At 38.8% G+C, this 22,994-nt stretch overlaps 1 protein-coding gene across 1 annotated transcript in view; it reads right to left on the reverse strand.

Moving 5' to 3' along the window:
* LOC110209193 (uncharacterized) overlaps positions 1–22,994 on the reverse strand; it is a 45,821-nt gene that overhangs the window by 7,790 nt on the left and 15,037 nt on the right. Inside the window, exons 2-5 of the mRNA XM_020987500.2 lie at positions 21,978–22,161; positions 15,594–18,938; positions 11,299–11,493; positions 689–861 (exon numbers count right to left, since the gene is read on the reverse strand). Coding sequence (XP_020843159.2) covers positions 689–861; positions 11,299–11,493; positions 15,594–18,938; positions 21,978–22,161 — 3,897 coding nt within the window. The remainder of the gene's footprint in view (positions 1–688; positions 862–11,298; positions 11,494–15,593; positions 18,939–21,977; positions 22,162–22,994) is intronic.

The raw sequence follows: 22,994 nt of genomic DNA on the forward strand, positions 1-22,994 counted from the left end.
CATTTAGCAAAACTTCAAGGGATCTTGGTGGAGTTGGGGTAAAGAGAATCCTTTCAACCTCCCCCTTCAGAAGGCCCTTTGTTAACATAAAATCAATTTAGGAGCAAGACTGAAAAGACAGAAGTGGATCAGGCGAGCTTTGTCCTACTTTCTACCAGCAACAAAAGTCACGGTGTTCCCTACCAGCATATTGTTGAACATTTTGCCAACATATTACTAGCCTGTTGAATGAATGAATAAGTGAATGTGTAAGGGTGGGATGTACCCCACTTAAAGTAAGTTACAAACTGTTCAATCAACCTCATGCTTCCATGTTATACATGAAAACTCTGGTTTGCCAAATCCTGAGAAAAGACAAGTGGAAGAGCTGATATATTTATATATTTTGGTCCAATATATTTACAATTCTGGTGAAAGCTTTAAATGGTGGGGTTGGGATTTTGTGGTTGTTGTTTTTAATCTCGCACTACATTGAGTAAGACAAAATATGAACCAAGTGTTTCCTTTGAATATGGCAGTAAACAAGGCCAAGATAATTCATGATTGTCAAATGAAATGAAATAACACATTAAAACAACCCAGGGAAGAAAAGAACAAGGAGTCAGGCATCTTTTTAAAGCACTTTTTCCAGTGGAAAGAAGCTTGAGAAAATAATAGCACACTTCAGTTTTTCACAACTGCTCTTTACCTGGAAATGATGTTAAGCTGGCTACTAATTGTCTGAATTTGCTCCAACACACGCAAGAGTTCATCTGCACATCTCTGATCCAGGCAGTTCTTAGCAACAAGACGGATGAATTTAACAAATATGTGTCCAGAAGTGGCTGTTTTCTTTGCAGAGGCAATTAACTGGTCTTTGGTCTACATCAAAGAAAGTGAAGCTGTTACAATGAGCAGACCCAGGTAAAACAGATATCCACCACAGGTGTTTTCTACAAGCCAGGCTGGCCAGTCTTGAAGCCTTTCAAAAGCCTCTTTTGCTAGACTTTCCTCAACTGCAGAATTACAAGGGAAATTCTGCTTTGTCCTTCAACACAGGCTTTCCTGAGGAGAGTCTCCCCTAAAGCAGTAGCCTCAGAAGGCCTAAGGAACAACCTTCTGGCTGGCATTCAAGGCCTATGGTTAAAAAGAAAGCCACCCTTCCAAAAATCAACTGGGAGAGGGACACAAGGCTGCTGTTTTCCCCTGAAGAAACTATACTGAGACATACTAAGACTTTATCTTTATGATCTTGTATTTACTTTTTCAAAATTTTTCTTCTTTTTGGCAAGGCAATCAGGGTGAAGTAGCTTGCCCAGGGTCACACAGCCAGTAAGTGTCAAGTGTCTGAGGCCAGATTTGAACTCAGGTCTTCCTGAATCCAGGACCTGTTCTCTTTTTTGAAATTTCGAACCAATTCTAAATAAAGTTTGAGGACTTGTAGAAACTTAAACCCTTTCAAAAGCAATAGTCTTGTTCATTGTTCATCAGTATAATCCTCGGGTGTGTTTGGTGGAAGTAGACAGAGAAAAGGAGGGAATGTTTAGGGAAAGTCAAATTCTACTGCCTGGACATTAATAGGAAAACAAACATCATACCAAAACTCACAAACACACAATTGAAGATTGCAGACAACTACCTAGCCCGGTGAAATGGCTGAAGGCACAGCATTATTCTTATAAAGAGAGTGTGAAATCCAATATTTCATCTAGGGTTCGGAGGTGGTCAAGCTGCCCAGGGAACAAGATTAGATTTTCATCATATATCACCTGCCTCATGGCCATGCCTCCTTTATTCCTCTGTGAGACCACCACCAATGGTCAGGTAATCATCCTTAAATATATGTCCCAGATTGTTGGGACACTCTATATTACCAATTCTGTTTCATTGGCACTAATAACAGACAAGAGTAAGAAGAACAATTGAAATCCACAGAAGATCTGAACATTTAACGTGAGAAATTACTGTCTGCTCAGTAATAAGGATTATAGAGAAGGATAGTTCCTCAAGGGGATTCAAATCAACTGATCTGAAATTCATTTCCTTGGATGTGCTAACCAGAAGTAAAAGGGCCAAAATCAAGTAAAAAGAGATAAGGTCTTGACGAGGAGGCAGTGTGGTAGAATGAGGGAAGCCCTGAATTTGGAATCAGAGGACCTGAATTAAAATTCCAGCTCTTGCTCTCACTTCCTATGTGACCTTCGACAAGTGACTTAACCTCTGTCGTCAGTTTCTTCATCTTTAAAGTGAGCATGTTGGATAAGGTGACCTCTAAGGTCCTTCCAGCTGTAAACCTGAGTCTATGATTCTAAGTCAATAGAAAAAGACCCATTTCTCAATCCTCCAGTGGTTTTTTTATGCTTAAGACAAAAAAAAAGTAAGCACTCCTTCCAATGAGGCTTACTTGACCTATCCACCTCTAGGAGAAAATAATAGAAAGATCTCAGGAAACAACTTCTTCCTAATTTAATATATGAGAAAATTAATCTTCTTAAGTAGAGAAGACAGATTATTTATTAAGATAGGTTAAAACTAATCTATCTTATTTTTAGAAAAATTGACCTTATATTTTTCACTGGTTCAAATAGAAAGAGTCCTAGACCAAATTTCTATCCTATTATTATTCTTTTATATTTAATCTTCTGTAGGTACTGCACAGGTAGCTAAAATGACTGTTTTTAATAGCTGAATGAAATCATTAGAACATAAAGTCATCTTCTGTAAATTCACTGAAAGCATCTTTGGTACAATTCTAGTACTAGAAAGGATGATAGCTACTTCACCCTGTTCATTCCCTCGTGATTTTTATTTCTGCTATAGTAAGTCCCTGTATTTTGTTTTTTTTTTTCTCTGCATATAGTGTGAGATGTTGGTCTATACCTAATTTCTGCCATACTGTTTTCAAGTTTTCCCAGCAGTTTTTGTCAAATAATGTTTTTGTTCCAAAAGCTTGGATCTTTGGGTTTATCACGTGCTAGGTTACTATGGCCATTTACTATAATGTAATTTCTACCTAATCTATTTCACTGATCCACCACTCTATTTCTTACCTAGTACCAGGTTGTTTTGATAATTATTGCTTTATAATACAGTTTGAGCTCTAATATGGCTAGACCATCTTCCTTCACATTTTTTTCCCCATTACTTCTCTTGATATCCTTGACCTTTCATTCTTCCAGATAAATTTTGTTGCTATTATTTCTATCTATATAAAATAATTTTAGATAGTTTGATTGCTGTGGTATTGAATAAATAGATTTACTATATTGGCTCAGCCTACCCATGAGCAATTAATATTTTCCCATTGTTTATATCTGACTTTATTTATATGAAAAGTGTTTTGTAGTTCTGTTCATATAGTTCCTGATTTGTCTTGGCAAGTAAATTCCTAAGTATTTTATATTGTATACAGTTATTCTAAATGGAATTTCTCTATCTCTTGCTGCTGAACTTTGTTGGTAATATATAGAAATGCTGATGATTTATGTGGGTTTATTTTGTATCCTGCAACTTTGCTAAAGTTGTTAATAGTAGTAGTTTTTTAGTTGCTTCTCTAGGATTCTCTAAGTATAAATCATATCATCTGCAAAGAGTGATAGTTTTGTTTCCTCATTGCCTATTTTAATTCCTTTGATTTCTTTTTCTTCTCTTATTGCTATAGCTAACATTTCTACTGCAATATTTTTTATTAATTTATTTAGCTTTAGTCTTCAACATTCACTTCCATAAGATTTTGAGTTCCAAATTTTCTCCCCCTCTTTCCCCTACCCCTAACCTACGATGGCGTGCAATCTATTATAGGCTATTACGTATTTGTTACATTTTTCATATTAGCATATTTTCACGTTATTCATGTTGTAAAGAAAAATTAGAACCAACAGAGAGAGGAACCACAAGAAAGAAGAAACAAAAAGAGAAAGAGAGCAAACGAGAGTGAGCAAATAGTATGCTTCAATCAGCATTCAGACTCCATAGTTCTTTTTCTGGATGTGGACATTTTCCATCAGGAGTCTTTTAGAGATGTCTTAGATCCTTGCATTGCTAAGAAGAGGTAAGTCTATCAAAGCTAGTCATTGCTCTAGTGCAACACTGAATAATAGAGGTGATAGTGGGTATCCTTGCTTCACCCATAATTGTATTGGGAAGTCTTCTAGCTTATCCCCATTACAGATAATGTTTGCTGATGGCTTTAGATAAATATTACTTACCATTTTAAGGTAAGCTCCACTTATTCCTATGCTCTCTAGTGTTTTAAAAACTCCATTGATTCCTGTGTGCTCTCTAGTGTTTTTAATAGGAATGGGTGTTATATTTTGTCAAAGGCTTTTTCTGCATCTATTGAGATAATCATATGCTTCCTGTTGGTTTTATTATTGATATGGTCAGTTAGGCTTCTAGTTTTCCTAATCTTGAACCAGCCCTGCATTCCTGCTATAAATCCCACCTTGTTGTAGTATCCTTGTGATATATTGCTATAATCTCTTTGTTAGTATTTTATTTAAAACTTTTGCATCAATATTAAGTCTCTAAATTTTGGAAGTTTTTTTGTCCTACACATCTTAGAGATTATGAGCATGTAGTATGGAAACATCTTTCTAAAACATTGTTCTTGACTTTTTTACGGATCAAGATTATATCTCAGTGACTGTGAGCAACAGTCTATAATGGTCTGGTTCTAGTACAGTTTATTGGTTGAATTCTCAAGGATATTTTGAGGTCTGTATCTGTAGGAGGGAATTTTATTTATTAGTCCATAAAAGATAGGAGGCATCTTATTTATAATTCTAGTCACCAGATTATGTCTTGTTAAGTATTCAATAGGTGGCAAATTTTTGCAGGGATGTTATTCAGTTTCCACTGTTTCCTTGCACAATCTGCATTGATCATTACATCTACATGCCTTAAAGATATCCCTTCTGTAGTTCCTGGTGGCAATAACCTGGTCCTGAACTGCCATCATGAACCCCTCCATTTCTATAAATACATCTATATAACTCAACCATTTGTTCAATACTGTTTTGACAACGTATTACTGAATTCATTCAGATGTCACTCACTGAGGACCTTTTGATTCTACTCTTGAATCTTAGCCATTTTATAATCTTCATTCAGATGTAAATCACTTTTGGTTACAGTCCACAAACTTTGATTCTATATCATCCCTTTGTATTGCTTAGAAAAGTGATGTCTTATTCCTAAAGTATTTCTGTTTGTTTTTTACTTGCTAAACTTATGATCTAAGAATATCTGTTAATATTCTTCCTCCTTTTTGATAAGGCAGTGTTCATCTTCCTATGGCTGCTTTAGGGTATATTTCATTAATATCATATCAGTTTTTATTAGGATCCTTTCCAAATCTCTTATGGTCCATTCTTGTGGTGCTAAATATGTACATTAAGAATTGTATTGTATGTACATTAAGAATGGTACTATGTAGCTCTTAATTGATTTAAATGTATTCTTCCCATTAAGTTTTAATTCCAGAGTGCCAGTAAGTCTCTTAAAATATTCAGCCACAGCTCTTCCTTTGATAGCTTTCTACTCAATGTGCGGTGCCTGGAAGAAAACCAAAACATTTATAAGTATCACCTGCATTCATTGATTCAGTTTAACCTCTAGATTCAAGCTTAAAACCTTCAGTCTTAATTTTTCCTTTGTGTGTTTTAAGTTTTATACTTCTTGGGTCCAAATGACATTTGATATTATTGAAGAAAGATTCCACAAGATGAAAAAGCTGTTAAATGCATTTTTCTGTGGAGCCATATAGCTTGATATCATCCATATTTTAAGCAATTAATAACTAATTAAGTAATTACTTAAGTAATTAATAAGAGGTGTGGGTTTAAGCTCCCTTTTTAATTTGTAAGCCATATGTGGTTTGATTTATGAGAGAAGATAATGGATTTAAGGTTAGCCAGATTCATGATGGGCTTTAACTGTCTCCCTGAAAAATGCCATGTTTCAAATCAATTGTTCTTTATATTATTATATTGGCTTTGTGTTTTAGAGAACAGTTTTCATGTGGACATTGAATATCTCAATGTTCTCACTATACTTATGCTTTTATGTTTTTGCAGACTAAGCCATGAGTGTTAAAGTGAGTCAAAATACTTGTGATAATAAAGGCAGTACAAACATTATTGCACTTTTAATAAAATCAACTTGTTCAATAATTATTGAATGGATAAGTTGCTCTTGACACCCCAGAGACTCTTTGCCACACCATTTTTCCTTCTCCATCAACACATTCCTTTCTTATGTGTTTATAGATTTTTTAAAAAGCCATACAAACTATGAATATTTTTGTATTAAGTACATAATAAGTACATATACTTGCTTGCCATTGTGAAAGAGTTGGGCCAATAATAATAGATCTCTTCACTTTTTAATTCTATAATAAAAAAAAAGTTCAGGTTTTCATCATTTTCCTTGATATAACTGTTCTGTCCTTAATTATATAAACTGTATGCATCTTTTCTATTTCTCATTTGATGCCATTTACATTTTCCAACATAGACAGTCAGAAATTTTCCACCTCTTCTTTTGAGGGTTTTCTTTTTCCTCTTTCTCTCATTTAAGGGCTCTGTAGCAAAGTTTTGAAGTTGACATTGAATTGTTTATTTTGTTCTTTGTGCTGCTTTGACTCCTTGTATCACCTTAACATTTTTGGTTTTGCTTTCAATTGCTGATTAAGAGAATCTAGAATTTCTGGTATACTTTTTCTGGTATAATTTTATTTTCCAGATTCCATTTTCTGTTTCTTTTTCATTGCCTTTAATTGGATGATACGACATTCAAATTTTCTGTTCCATAGACATTGATTTAAATTCTAATGATTTACTATAGATCTTCAATAGCTCTCTCAACCACTTCTACCATGATAGCATTTGATACCTTTTTTTAGGGGTATTCTTTGATAATTCTACCTTTCTTCCTATGGTTCTGACCATGGCAACAGCCACCACATATACTACTGTGTCCTAAAGTATTTTTATGCTTTCTGTCAAATACAGTGAGAAAATATGTACATTCATGACAGTTATAGCAAATATGAACTTTTTAAAATTATGCTTCTTTGGGGGCAGCTAGGTAGCACAGTGTATGGAGCACCGGGCTCTGCAGTCAGGAGGACCTGAGTTCAAATCTGACCTCAGACACATAGTACTCTCTAGCTGTGTGACTCTGAGCAAGTTACTTAACCCCAATTGCCTCACAAAATAAATGGGGCAGCTAAGTGGTGCAGTGGATAGAGTACTGGCTCTGGAGTCAGGAAGATCTGAGTTCAAATCTGACCTCAGATACTTTTAGCTAGCTGTGTGACCCTGGGCAAGTCACTTAACCCCCATGAATATTTTTTTTTAATTTAAAAATTATGCTGCTTTGGAATAATTGTTATCTTAGTTGGATTCATGTTGTCAAGCTAAATAAAGAGGGATGGGGGTTGAAATTCCAATCTGCATATACCTATCTCCTTTTCAAAATAATTTCAAACATCAGTACCTTTTTCTCATCCATTTTGTTACTAGGTATAATTATTAGATTTTGTGTCAAGTGAAGACTTTCAATGACCTCAGGTTTTTCAACTTTTCCCTCTTCAGATAGGAATACTTCCTTGATTACATTAAAACCAGGCTTAGGGATAAAGTTATTTCTTATTATTGCCCTCTTCTGATTGGAAATACATTGTTTTGTAACTTTGTGTTGTTAACATAATAATAAGCCAGCATTTACATAACACTTTAAGATTTGAAAAGCATTTTACAAATATCTCATTTGATCCTCAAAACAACTCTGGGAGGTAAATGTTGTTATCTCCATTTTACAAATAAGGAAACTGAGGATGCCAGAGGTTAAGTGAATTGCCCAGGGTCACATGGCTAGTGAGTCTTTGAGGCTAGATTTGAACTCTGACCTTTCCAAGTCCAGGTTCGGGGCTCTATCCAATATGCTATCTACATTACCATTGACACCACTTCTCATTTTTGGTAGAATTTAGATAGAAATGTTCCAAGGACAAGTCACTACCCTGCTTCTTAAAAATATATTTAATGTTCAGTGAGTTATTCACTAGGTGGATAAAATGACCACTTTTCATGATTTAATAAGATTTTAGGAGTATACGCTCACCTTCTATAAATTCACTGAAAATATCTCCAGTACAACTGCAGTAGAAGGCGAATGGTCAAGACTGTTGTGCACTTTGTTCTTTTCCAGCATGCTTTCAATTTCCAGGTCTCTATATTTTGAACACTTTTTATTCCATTTAGTTTGGATATTATTGGATATTGGATAGTGACATCTATTGAAAACATTGCTCTTAGATTTTTGCATATCAATGTTATATTTAAGTGTTTCTGTATAACAGTTTAGTCTATAATGATGCTCCTACTCCAATAGTTTGTGGAATTCTCAAGGTTATTTTGGGGTTTGTATTTATTTATTTATCATGGGGGATTTATCATTGGTCAGTCTATAATTATGAACTTCTAATGTATACATCTGGCCATCTATTCATGTCTTTCTAGGTGTCATAAAGTCATTACATTTGATAACCTGTTATGATATATTGTGTTGTGTTTCCTCCTTTTTGGCCAGGAAGCATTAATCTTTCTACAGCTGCCTTGGGTGCTAAACACAGTATTTCATTAATATTGCACCTTATAGATCCATAATCCATTTTACATGCCAAAACTATGTGTAGACTGATGTTGTATAGGTATTAATTGCTCTAAATGTGTTCTTCCTGATAAGCTTTAAACATAGGATGCCCATCAGTCTTGTAAAACACACAGCTTAAACATTTTTTTCCTTCATAGCCTTATATTCAGTGTATCTTGTCTGGAGAACACCAATGTATCTGTGAGTATCACCTTCATCTATTGGTTTAACTTGACCTTCAGATTCAAATTCAAATCCTTCAGTCTTTATTCATCTCCTTGGTACCCATTAAGATTTTTATACTTAGCAAGTCCAAATGACATCTTGCTATTGTTGGTGAATGTTTTCACAAGATGAAGAAGCCATGTAAAGCTTCTTTAAAAAATTTTCAGTGAAGTTATAAAATTTGAAGGCACCAAATAATTAATAGGCCAGCCTGTACCCTCACCATCTGTCACATTACAACCCGCAGAGAGGAAGCAAGGCATAGTGGATAAAGAGTCATCCTCATGGTGGGGAATACTTGGGTTCAAGGTGCACCATTGACATGTATTGGCCGGGTCACCTTGGGCAAATTATTTAACCTCTCTGCACCCCTAGCAACTCTGTAAGAAGATAAATTGCAGGAAAATAGCCAATCTGCATTGGTAGAGAGAGAGATCTTCCACTAATTATTCCCTTGAATACAGAATTAGAACTCCAGAGAGGAACCCTACCCCCACCAGACGGCATTCCCCTTTTACTTTGGTGTGACAAGACAGTCACAAGCAGTAGCTAATGTCAAATATCCAAGGCAGCACCATCAGTGTATGGACTAATGAAGGAGGATGTTAACTTCCCCTCATTTGAGCATCTGCTCCAAAGAATATCTTCCTCATTTGGCTCTTTGTTTTCAAACATTTACTGTCTTCCCCTTTTTAACAACACTGCTTTCTAGGGAAGCTCTAATTCTGCTTGTTCTCTTGTAATAGATATGAATTCAAAGTGACTTCTGAATCATTGATTCTCTGCTTTAAAAAGAAAAGGAGACCGTGGAAAGCCAGAGGATGGAGAGTAAGTCAGACAAGACAATGCTGTCAGCACATCTGACCCCAGGAATACTAAGAAGATAGGGAATTCATAGGATTCTTGATCAAGTGTACTGCCTCCCCTCACTTTACAGTTGAGACAACTGAGATATTCAAAGATGAAGGGAATTGCTGAGCTCCTCCTCCCAGAGCCCCTGGACAGGGTCTTATGTAGGACATATTTAGTAGGTCTCGGGCTGGCTCAGCTGAACAGAGAGGAGAGGCACCATGGGACTCTGTAGTTAGCTGTTAAAATAAAGAATGAAAGGATCATAGGGTCATAGAAATAGAATTAGAAGGAAAGTCAGATGTACTTCCTGTGTTCAAGACCTTTCCTTCTCTGTTCTCCACTAAAACTTACCTGTCCTGGGTCCTCATTGTACAATGTGATCATAAATTTAGAGTCCAATCCCCTCATTTTACAGATGAGGAAGAGTTCAAGATCACTCAGCTAGTGTCTGAAGTGGGATTTGAACCCAAGTCTTTCTGACTCCAAGTCCAGGAATCTATTCAATATTTATTTGCTGCTTCCACCTTGCCTGGTGATGTATTAATATAATAAACTAATTTGAGCTGGTCTTACCTGGTAATGTTAACACATAACATTTGCATTTTAACATTAACTATGCCAAGAGAGTACAAGCTTTAGAAGGTCCTGCCAAGCTATAAAGCACTGAAAGTATTGGACTAGCCAAAGACTCAGTATCTATCATTCAAGGACCTCATTCAAGGACCAGTCTAGCAAAGTATGAAGAGAGTCATCCATCACCAGAAGATGGACCACCCACCATGTGATGAATTCCTTTAATCCCAGCAACCATTAAAGCATCTGCTGGATGGAGGGGTTGCAACCTGTATCAGTGAAGGGCATGAATACCTACTTGAAAAAAATGAAAGCTCTTTTAACATATTAAAACATTTCAGGGCTTTACACCAAAAGAAGAATTCAACTTATATTTCAGGCATTGTGATGGAGCAAAGGGGGAAAGTGTTTGTTGAGGAACATTTCTTTTTTTTTAATTTCCTTGAATCATACTTCCTAGGCAACTTTCTATTTCGATTAAGCTAGTCCTGGTTGTCAGCTATCGAAAGCACAGAAAAGTGTCTATTGTCATCAGCTCTGATTTTGGAAACCACCTAGAGCAATAATGCAGAAGGTTCATTGTCACTCCATCTTGATTTGAGTAAGATGCTGTCTCTGAGGGGGAAATTGAAGAAGAGGGGGAGGAGGAGGAGGAGGAGGAGGAGGAGGAGGAGGAGGAGGAGGAGGAGGAGGAGAGGAGGAAGGAGTTGTTGTTGTTGTTGTTGTTATTGTAGGAGATGAGCCCAGAATGGGAAAAGGGAGACAGGGAAGTGAAATGATTGTTCCTGAGTATAGAGAGGGAACAGTTGATCTAGAAGTGGGGGAGAACTTTGTGTCTTTTGACACAGTTTCCTAGCAGATCCACCCCAGTGCTGTCTCTAGAATTGAGGAATGAACACATCAAGGAGGGATATTCCCTGAATGCTAACCCATTTTTGCTTCTATGACTCAGTTTCTAGGAATATTTAGGTGGTCTTTTGAACCAGAAGGCAGCTTTTTGCTAAGAGGTACCTTTATGGGCCCTTTCCTCTTCAGACTCTGGGCCATGTGAAACACTTCTGTGGCCATTTCTCTGGTGAGCTGTTCAATTCTGTTGCTACTGTCCCTCCACTTATCCATGGAATCATCCCTCAGGAATGGATGTCCTAGGTCAGGGGTCGACTCAGCTGGACAACAAGGAGAGGCATCATGGGACTTGCTAGCTAGCTGTCAAAATAAGGAATGAAAGGATAATAGGGCCATATAGAACTAGAAGGAACCTCAGAAGTCATGTAATCCCCCTCTACTACTACCACCACCACCACCACCACCACCCCATACACAAACACACTTTTCAGCTGAGAAAATGAAGAAACCAAGATGTCGTGACCTTGCCTGGGGACACAAAAGTAGTCAATAGCAGATAAACACAGGTCCTCTACATCCCATTCCAGCATGCTTTATACTGAACGTTGGAGGAATTAATAAAATACCCAATATTTGGGGTGGTTTTTTTTCCAATATCTAGGTTTTTCACCTCTGTGGAGAAGACAGTTTCCTTCTTTTGCATTTCCTTTCACCTCATTTGATCCTAACAAAAATGCTTTGAGGCAGGTGCTATTGTTATCCCCATTTTATAGCTGAAGAAACTGAGGCAAATGTAAATTAAGTGACTTGCCCAGGGTCACAGAGCTAATAAGTGCCTACAGTTGGAATCAAACTTGTCTTCTTGACTCCAGACCCAGTATTCTATCCATTGAGCCGCCAGCTGCCTCCAGCTCTGCAACCTAGGACAGATCACTCACTTCCTTGGAGACTTAGTTTCCTCATCTGCAATGCCTACCTTTCAGAGTTGTTGTAAGGATCAAAAAAGAGTTTTGCAAATAAGAAAACTTGTAAAAAGCACTTGTAAAGCACTATACAAATGTAGGCTCATACTTAAAATACTAATATTATTTTTTAAAGTAATTGATAACATTTACTGCATTTCAAGGTCAGACAAAATTAGTCTGGTTCTGTTTGGCTTTTAAATCCCTTCATAAACTAGGCCTTTCCTACCTAGCCAGTTTTCTTATACTTCATTCAACTCTTTAAACTCTAAGATCCAGGGACATTGGCTTCTTTGTTATTCCTCCCGAATAACATTCCATCTCTCTACTCTAGCCATTTTTACTGGCTGTCCCAATGCTTGGAACTCTCCTTCTTCAGCTCCAACTGCTGGCTTCCTTCCAAGTCCACACCTCCTCCCAGAAGCCTTTCCCAATCTTCCTTAATCTTAGTGCCTTCCCTAGGAAATTATCTCCACTTTATCTTGTATATATCTTGTTTGTACATAGTCATTTGCATGCATCCTCTATCAGATTGTGAGCTCCTTAAAAACAAGAATTGTTCTGTTGTTGATGATGGTGGTATTATATTTTGTTCTGGCTTAGTTTTGCCTTTCTTTGTTATCTTAGTGCTTAGCACAATGCCTGCCATAGTAGACTCTTTATAAATGGTTGGTTTCCCCAAGGATCACCCCCAACAGATATATAAAAACTCCCTCTCTGCCTCTGTCTCTGTCTCTCTCTCTCTCTCTCTGTGTCTCTGCCTCTCTTTCCCTCTGTCTCTGTCTATCTGTCTCTGTCTCTCTTTGTCTCTCTCTCTCTCTTTCTGCCTCTCTCTCTCTGTCTCTCTGTCTCTCTCTCTCTGTCTCTGTCTCTCTCTCTCTCTCTCTCTCTCTCTCTCTCTCTCTCTCTCTCTTCTCTCTCTCTCTCTCTCCCCCTTTTCTCTTCTTCCACTTATGGCACAGATATAACCCCAGAACCTAGAAAACTAGTGTTCCTTGTAAACCTAAGTGATTTCTTAGTCTGTTTTCTATTGTTGACATTGGTCAGATTCCCTCAGACCTCATCTGAAAGTGGGGATAATATTATTTGCATTGCTTATCCCACAGGGTTGTCATAAGGACAAAGGCTTATTAGTCTTAAAGAAACATAGAAATCTGAGCTATTTAGTGGGTAATCCAGATGGCTACCAATGATTACCAGCCTGAACAGTAGCTGGGACAAGATAAGAGACTTCACAGTGAAGATATAATTACAGGCTGTTTTCTTGGTAATTGTAGAATAATCATTCCTACATCAAGAGCAAAGTACCTATCCAACAAAGGAATTTTACCCTGTGGTACTAGTCACTTATGGACAGTGGCTTCTACACTCTATTCCCATACCTGACTGCCCTTCCCGTTCCTCTCTTCCTGTTTCCTATGCTTTCTTTGAGATTCTCTTTAAAGTCATCTTCCCTAGGGAACCTTCCTGACTACCCTGAATGCACTATGTTCTTTATCTTACTCCAAATGTCCTCAGCATTTACAAGGAAGTATATAGTCTGATATCAAGTATTCAGAGCAATACTTAGCCTGAAAATGCCTGATAGTATTATACAGAGAGAGTATTGAATAAAGTTGAATTCTGTAATTGTTCTATATATGTTTGTGTAGTCACCAAGGATTGGAACTAGATTTTCAATTTATTTTACCTCTCTTCTCTCTCTCCCTCCCTTAGCACCTAGTTATGTCCATTCAATAAGTGCTCAATAAGTGATTAATTGAACTGGAACAATAAGTTGAAGGGAGGATTTTTCTGAATATTAACAGCTCTGCCTCCAGAAAATACTGTATCCAAACCATCCCAGTATTAATTTAAAAAGGATCCAAAGGTTCAAAGCCAGTATTTGTATCTTGATTCTTTATTGGTAAAGAAGAAGGAGGAGGAGGAGGAGGAGGAGGAGAAGGAGGAGAAAGAAAGAAAGGAGGAGGAGAAGAAAGAAGAAGAAGAAGAGGAGGAGGGGGAGAAGGAGAAGGAGAAGGAGAAGAAGAAGAAGAAGAAGAAGAAGAAGAAGAAGAAGAAGAAGAAGAAGAAGAAGAAGAAGAAGAAGAAGAAGAAGAAGAAGAAGAAACCTAGAAATGTACACTTCAGAGATTTACCTCATTGGAAATAAGAAAAATTTAGAGCCTTAGAATGATAGAGGGAAGGAAGGGTATGTGCAGAGACATACCACCAAAAAGTTTATTTTATTCTTTTTCTATTAACAACACCAACCACCATTTAATATGACCTAATGTATGTAGACCACTAAAACAGACACTGCGAAAGATGCAAAGTTTAGAAAAAGCACAGACCCAGCACTGAAAGAGCTGGGATCCAGTTTTAGTGAAAGAAAAAGCAACAAGTTGAAATATAATGATCAACACTGATTTATAAAAATCCTTCTGGAGAAATCATAACAAGACCCCAGCATGTTATTTCAAGTACTAAAACATCATGAAATTTAAGGCAGATACATCATGGACTCCATCCAATGAGGATTGTTCATGAAAAAAGGACCTTGGTATAAGGCAATTTCACAGAATGACTCCTAAGACTGAGTTATACTGAAATAGTATTACTCATAGTAACACTGTTTACCAAAAGGCAGTATATTATAAAGACTATCTTGACTAGATACTGGGAAAGACACAACAGTTAGGTAAAGGGCCAGCCTCAGAGCCAGGAATGAATGAATGAATGAATGAATGAATGAATGAATGAAAAAACTATTAAGCACCTACTATATGCCAGGCCCTATGATAGGAAAGACCTGGATTCAAGTCCCACCTCCAACACATACCGGACAAGGCACTGAATTTCTCACTGCTCAAGGCCAAGTTGCAGAATTGCCCATCTGCATTGGTAGAGGGAGTTTCCTCACCCAGAAGTTCCCTATTATCAATGAAAATCATAGCTCCATTCCCTTTTCCTAACACTAGTAATCACAGAAAGCAGCTTCTCATATGGGCTCCAAAAATTTGTGTTACTCCCCCTACCCACCCAAGGTACATAAGATGCTTCATTCATTCCTTCTTCCTTTCCTGCCTTCTTTTCCCTTCCTCCCCTTTTCCTTCCCTTCCTTCATCCTATCTTCCTTTCTTCTCTTCTTTCCTGTTCCCCTCCCTCCTTCCACTTAGCAACTGGAATTAAATATCCATGAAGACACAATTCTAGGTACTTCATGAGAAAGAAAGACATATCAGGAATGGTGTCTGTCTTGAGAAATGAACATTCTGTCATCATAGATATATGTACACAAAGGCAGTATATGTTAAGTGCCAGAGATGAAGGACATAAATGAGTTCTACAGGAGTTCAGGGGAGAGAGAACACTATAGACTGGGATGAGTGGAGCTTTCATCACAGGAGATAGGATTTTCCTGGAACTCACTTATTAGCCTCAGTTACTAAGCTGCTGCTAAGGGATGGGATTTAGGAAGGATAGAAATGGGATAATTAAAGATTATAACTACCATACCTTGTTCAGGTTCTTCCTGGAAACTGTCATAGCAGCTGCATCTTTCTGATGAGGGCAAGACTCCTCTGAACCAGCTGGGTCTGAGATTTTTCTTGAAGATGTGGCCTGACATGCCATATTGTCCACTTCTGCTGCTATGAACCCCTCTCCCTGACTGGGCAGAGTCAAGTCAGGATCCTCACTTGGAATCCCAACAGACGCACCACTGGTCTTCAAGTCCTGGGCTAGGAGCTGCAGGGCTGAGGCATGGCTGCCTCTCCACATCTGGAGCTGGGCTGCCACATAATGAGCCTCAGCTGCCCACTGCCACTGAAGACTTTCCAGCATTTCAGCTACCTTGTCCTGGGGGTGGTCCAGGAGCATGTGGGCTTTCTGTCCAACCTCAGCAGTAAGGAAGATGAGGTGCTCCATTACTCTGAGGAGGCTTTCCTGGCCAGGTCCAAACTCCTCCACAATTTTCTGAACTGTCTGGATGCCAGAGGTGATCTGGATCATATTCTTTCCCAGAGCAACTTTTAACTTTGTCTTGTCATCTTTGGAAGCACTGGAAGCAGAAAGCACTAGCTGAATAGTATCCTGTATGGTCCTTTCATAGTCTTTGTTGATGCTGCTGAGATAGCCTGCCAGGACCTTGGCTTGAAGGGCAAGCTCCCGTTGGAGAAGTTCAAAACGAATGGACAAGTTGGGCACCAAAGGAGGAGAAAGGGCAAGGATCTGGGCCACTTCTAGCAGAGCTTCTGTCAGCACGTGGACCTCCCCCTGCAGCAAGACCACCTCCCCCTTTACTCTCTCATCACCACACAACAGAGCAGACAATCTCGCAGCTTCCTGTAACCTCAGAGAAGTGGTAGCCAGTGGGGCCAGCCCACCCTGAAAACTCAGCTTGTCCTTCACCCCCTGCCTCAACTCAGTTAGGAACAGGATATCTCTCCCAATGAAGTCATCAATGCCCCTTAGCAAGGCATGGACAGCCACAGACCACAGGAGGCAGCTCCCCTTGATACTCATTTCCTCGGTCTTAGGACAGTGCATACCATTTGAGTCTAACACCTTGTCCAGTAAGAACCGGGCATGAGTCTCCACTTTCTGGAGTTTAGCTCGAATCTGCAACAATTGTTCCAAATTCTGGATTGGCAAAGGGGGCTCTTCATTCAAATGTATCTGTCCAGCTTTGTCTGCTAGCTGAGCCACATCCATTATGTTCTGCCTGACTTCACTGAAAATCTGCACATTTCTTGGAAGGTCAGCAATCTGTATGTCACAAAACAACTGCTGAGAGAAATGGTACCAGTCACCAGTAATAGCTGCTAAATTTTGGTGGATTTCAGCAATCTTTTCAGACAGCTGGAGAGCTGCTTCAAGCAGTCGTCCTGTGCTAGAGGCTGGCTCATTTCCAATTTCTTTAGCTAAGCCAATTGTATAAGGTGTTAAGAAGATGGCATCTTGTGTTTGTACTATCCCCTCTGACTCCGATGACTTTTCCCCAACCAAGGCCTCTTGAGCAGCATCAGTACAATTGGCAAGATCCAGCAATTCTGTGCAAGCAGAACTGACCACTGAGAGGTCATGGTTCTCTACAGCCAGGACAAGTTTGCTAATGACAGGTAGCAGTATCCCCTGTGAAATGACCTTAGGAACCATGAGGCTGAGAGTGGGGATGTCCCTAGAATGCCATTCCTCAGGATCATATGAGGTGTTTGAGAATTCTTCTACTATCCTAGGCCCTCCAACGAGTTTGCCCATCGGTTCTAGGCTGCTCAACTCCAGGAGACTGTGAGGAGTAAGGCATAGTTGTCCTTTGGGAGTGATGAATTTATGGACTTGATCTCGGAGTGGGCTTAAGATATCTGGATGGTTGGTCCCATCCAGACCATCTTGGACACCATGAGTAGAGTCAATAAGAAGCATGGCCTTGTTGAGGAACACATCCATGGCTTGGATATCATGCCTATTTTCTAAGCAGTGCTCAGCAGCTGCTGTCACCACAGGAATAGAGTTTTCCAGTTGCTGAATCAAAACCCTCAAACCATTCCGAAAAATGGGATCTCGGTTTTGGTCCACATATCTGTTCATCACTTGCACTATGTGCTTAGCTCGACCCTGAAGATAAGCTACATGCCAGGAAAATTTCTTGGAATTTCCATTATTCAAAGCCCATTTAGAGAAACCCATATGTTTTGCCATTTCCTCAATGGACACAGTCAAGAATTCGGGGATATCGAAAATATTATCAAAACATGCCAGCAAGCCTTCTGCTGCCCAGACCCATGCTTGATACACATCCTGGAAGGTATCAGAAAGCAAGGCCAGATCCAGCCCTTGACTCTTGGTGAAAAGGGGAAGCACTCTGACCATAAGCTTTTGCAGGATAGACATAGTTTCCTCTATTTCTTTACCAATTTGATGCTGAGTACAACGGACCAAGACCAAATGAGCCACTTTGAACATCTTTTCAGAATGCATGCAGAAAGCATCAATGAAAGGCTGGAAGCTTTTGGCAAACCCTTCACTGTCCCAGGGAGAGCCAAGCACTGCAGTCCCCCAGGCAGCTTGAATCAGTTTTTTCAAAGGTCCTTGAACATCTGTGAAAGTGTCCAGGATCTGGTAGAGGAGCCCAGTCTTCATGGTTTGGTCAAGAATCTGCACCTCACACCTCAGCATGGCCCATTTCTCCCTGAGATCCTGATCTGAGCAGTCCACTGAAGACAGGATCTCCATCCTGCTTGGGCACTGGACAACCATGTTTCTAAGCTCCAATAGACAGTGGCAGCATTGGACTAGCTTCAGCTTCATGTGGGGTCTGGAAGATTCGGCTAGGAGCATGCTGTGAAATACCACCACTCCTAACAGGGAATCTAAGTCCCCCTGAAGGAGAGTTTCTTGTATTGGCTCAGCCAGTAGTATCAAGAACTGCTCCAAGTGCTGAGCAAACACCCCACTTCTTTCCTGTGGGTCCTTGTGTGGTTCATGTTCTGCATTTAACAGGGCAATCAGTTCTTTAAGGATTTTCTTGGTCAGATCAAAAATGTAGCTCTTACACTCTCTCACCTGCTGGTTCTGGGGATGACTGAGATGGCCACTTGTAGCTGTGTAGAGCAGAGGGATACACTTCTTCAAGAACTGCAAGCACCGGGCCAGACAGTCACGATGAACTGACCACTTCAGTTCCAGCAGGCGGTGTTCAGTCAGAGTGTTCAGAAAAAGCAGACCTTCAGAGAAATTCTGAAAGAAAGCTAGCACAGTAGAGACATCTCCAGCAGCCTCTAGGTCCTCAAGGTAGTTCAGACAACAGCAAGCTGCTTGAATGATCTTCCTCAGCATTGCATCATCCTCAGTGAGAAGGATCTGTTCAATATGGCACCAAGGCAAGAAAGGAAGGAGGGAGAGAAAGATCTTTGAGATGTTTAAATATTTTTAACAACAATAGGGATAGTGATTTTATTAGTATTCAGAAAATTTCTGGACAAGGAAATTCTCTCTACCAATGCAAATCCATACCTTCTCAGTATAGGTAACAATTATAAAATACCTAAAAGTTTGCAAAGTGCTTTTAGGTTAATTCATTGGATCCTTCCAATAGCACTTTGATGAGGGACATACTTATTTGGATGGATCTCTAATATCAGGGATGTGGGTACTCCCTGCAATGAGACAGATCACAATCCATCCATGCCTTCTCAACTCTTGTCCATTTCTTCCCAGAAATCCTGTTAAAATAAATTGTTGAAATATACATTTCAGGAAAAGCTTGGAGTCATTAAAACTACTGCAATTTCCAAATGTAATCTAGCCTACTCTCTATGTCCTGTTTAATTCTGGGACAAGTTTGCTGTTCATCTGCAGTGTCTGTCCAAGTTATATGTACTGATAGAGCAACTCTGGGTTTTCCATTGAACTTCATATCATAGTCTGGACAATGGGCATCCTTCATCCATTTGGTTTTTCCTTTCTGACTAGTTAGACCAAATATTTTAAAGTAAAAAGGGATATCATGAAGGAGGCTTTACAGTGCTCTAGGGCTTTATGTAATCATCACAATGTGAGCCTTGATAGACATTAAGTTAGAGAATCATCAAAGTTTTCTCTGTTGGGGTTCATCTTTCAGGTAGTCGTGATTTTTACAATTGAAAGGAAGACACTTTATTAGAGGAAAGCCTTTAATATGAAATTTTGGCTCCACTGAATAAATGTTTCATACTCAATAAAATGAATCTCAGTGCAATCTCTGCACCTTAATCTCTGCACCATTTAGTCAATTGTGTGACTATAAAGATGTTGTCTGTTCTAGCATGTCACTTGTGGAGGCCTGCTTGTTCCCTTCTCAAATCAAGGATTCACTTGATACATGTGTAGATTATTCTCATAAAATTGTGTAGATATATGAAAATAAACATAATGGCTGGTAGTTGTTAATATTTTTAATCACTTTTTTTAGCAATAATAAGGTCCGTGATTTGTTTCCAAGTCTTTAATATCCTCTCCTCTTTCAGATACCATCAAAATTAATCTCTCAATGGCCCCAAATTGTGTTACTGCCTTCAGCATGAACCTCTTCTGTTTATATTTGATCTCCTATAGTTTTTCATCCTATCTTACTTTCTTTAGTGCTATTTCTATTGCTCCATGTGGTATATCAGAGACTTTGGTACTTCAGTCCAACTATAATAGCTCTACTATTATAGCTCTCTCTCTGCTAATTGTGGGTATCCTCTAGGACTCTTCTCCCTCTGTACTATTTCACTTGGTGATCTCAGTTCACATGATTTCGATGATCATCTCTGGGCAGATGACTCTCAGATCTACTTCTCTGGCCCTAACCTCTCTCTTGACTTCCAGTCTCACAACTCCAACTGCCTACTGGACATCTTGAGCTGTATATCCCATAGACATTTTAGACTCATCATGCCTAAAACTGAGATCATTATTTTTCTCCTAATCACATTCCTTTCCCAATTTCCCTATTACTATTGAGGGTACTGCCATCCTCCCAGTGTTTTAACCTAGGTGTCATCCTCAACTCCTCACTCACTCTTACCACCACCACTCCCATATCCAATCTGTTGCCAAAGCCTGTCAATTTTTACTTTTGGAACATCTCTCTTCTATACCCCCTTCTCTCTCCTAACACTGCCTCTACCCTGGTGCATATAGGCTGGTAATTGTTGATATTTTAACGTATTCTATTTATATTCTCATCCCTGTAAATTCATAACAACCTTCTAGTCAGACTCCTTGCCTTTCAAGTCTCTCTCCCCTCAAATTCATGAAGATGATCTTCCTAAAGTACAGATGTGACCATATCACCATCATCCTCGTTCAGTAAATTCCAGTGGCTCCCTATTACTTCCAGGCTCAGACATAAAAATCCAGTTTGGCATTTAAAGTCCTTCATAACCTGACCCCTTCCTACCTTTTCAGTTTTCTAACAGCTTACTCCCCTCAACAGACTCTGCCATAGAGTGACACTGGCCTCCTTACTGTGTCCTAGGCATTTTCACAGGCTGCCCACCAGAGCCAGAATGTTCTCCCCCGTCATCTTCGCCTCCTGCCTTCCCTGGCTTCCTTTACATCTCAGCTGAAGTCCCATCATGTATAAGCAGCCTTTCCTAATCCTCCTTAATCCTAGCTGTATAACCTGGGCAAGTCATTTTAATCTCTGTTTTCCTCAGTTTCTTCAACTGTAAAATGGGGATAATAATAGTATCTACCTTGCAGAAGCACTTACTACAGTGCCTGGAACACAGAAGGTTCTATATAAATGCTTATTTCCTTTCGCCTTTCCCTTCCCACAAGATCCCCTTGCAGCTATATCCCATAATTATGGATTGGGATTAGTCTATACATAGGTAAGGGGGAGGAACCAAGCATGCATTGATTCATAATGGTGGCTAGTGCAGGCATAATTCTACCTTGCCATTCAGTGTGAATACGACAAGTGTTATGATGTCTGAATACATTCTAGGCCATCCTCTTTATTAACCAGAGACAGATCATGTAACCATTCTGAGTACTGGCTTTCTTATCTGTAAAATTAGACTAAATGATCTCAAAGTCAGCTCTAAGACAAAGTGACAGAATAGAAAAAGCTCTAAACTTGATAGTCAGAAGACCTGGATTTGAATGCTTCCTCCGCCACTTTCTAGCCATGTAACTTCAGACTCAGTTTCTTTACCTATAACATATAGATAATAACATATTATCTGCCTCCTATGATTCTTTAAAGAATGTCCATTGAAAACTGTAATTCGACGTAGAAATGAGCCATTATTCAACACCTAGCATGGTACCAGGTATATAGTAGGTATTTAATAAGTCCCTGCTGATCGATTTTTGTAATTCCATGTCTAAACAGATGGAAGGGCATCCTTCCTCCATCAGCCTCACCTTTACTGTTCCCACCAAGATCTTCTGAGCTGTGATAATTAGCTCTTCCTTGTGGCACTGATTATCTGGGTGAATATGGAGCTCCTGAGCTACTAGTAATATGTTCTTCCCAGACAAGAGTAGAAATTCAGCTGCTGGTACCATTTCCACTTTCAACATCTCTTCATCAGACTCTCCTGCCAACCTGGACAAAGTATATTATTTTAAATCTAACTTTGCCCATATCTTTATTCAGGTGGTTATCAAAGAGAAATATAAGGGGAACCCAATTTCCATAAATTCCATTACAAAGAAGCATTCTATATAACAAAAACTATGATTTTTTTTTATATTTGCAGGTGGTCCATAGTAACTTTCCACATATATGCATACATATATATTAATCATATGTTAATACAATAGACAATAATGATATCATACAATATGATATGATATGATATGATATAGTATAATTTAATATAATATATACGATGTGATATGATATGATATAGCATAATATAGTATGGAATATGATATGATATGACCAAAAGCCATTCCTCCCAATAGATAAGTAATCAAAAGATATGAACAAGCAGTTCTCAAAAGAATAACAAAGTATTAACAATCACATAAAAGGGTGCTCCAAATTACTAATAAAAAGAGAAATGAAAATCAAAATAACCCTGAGGTTTCACCTTACAAATTGGCAAAGATGACAAAAGAGAGGAATAGTCAATACTGGAGGGGTTGTAGAAAGGTAGGCATATGATTGCATCATTGGTAGAGCTGAGAATCAATCCAACTACTTTGGAAAACAATTTGTAATTATACAAATTAAGTGACTAAACCATCCATACTTTTAGACCCAGAAATTCCCCTACTAGGCTTATAACCCAATGAAATTATTGGTAAGAAAAAAGTCCCCATGGCATTTTTTGTAGTAGCAAAGAATTAGAAACAAAGTAGATGCCCATCAAATAGGGCATGGCTAAACAAAGTAGTACACACGAATGGAATGGAATATTACTATGCTATAAG

The sequence above is a fragment of the Phascolarctos cinereus genome, unplaced genomic scaffold (genome assembly GCF_003287225.1).
Source record: "Phascolarctos cinereus isolate Bilbo 61053 unplaced genomic scaffold, phaCin_HiC Scaffold_2;HRSCAF=192, whole genome shotgun sequence".
Lineage (NCBI taxonomy): Eukaryota > Metazoa > Chordata > Mammalia > Diprotodontia > Phascolarctidae > Phascolarctos > Phascolarctos cinereus.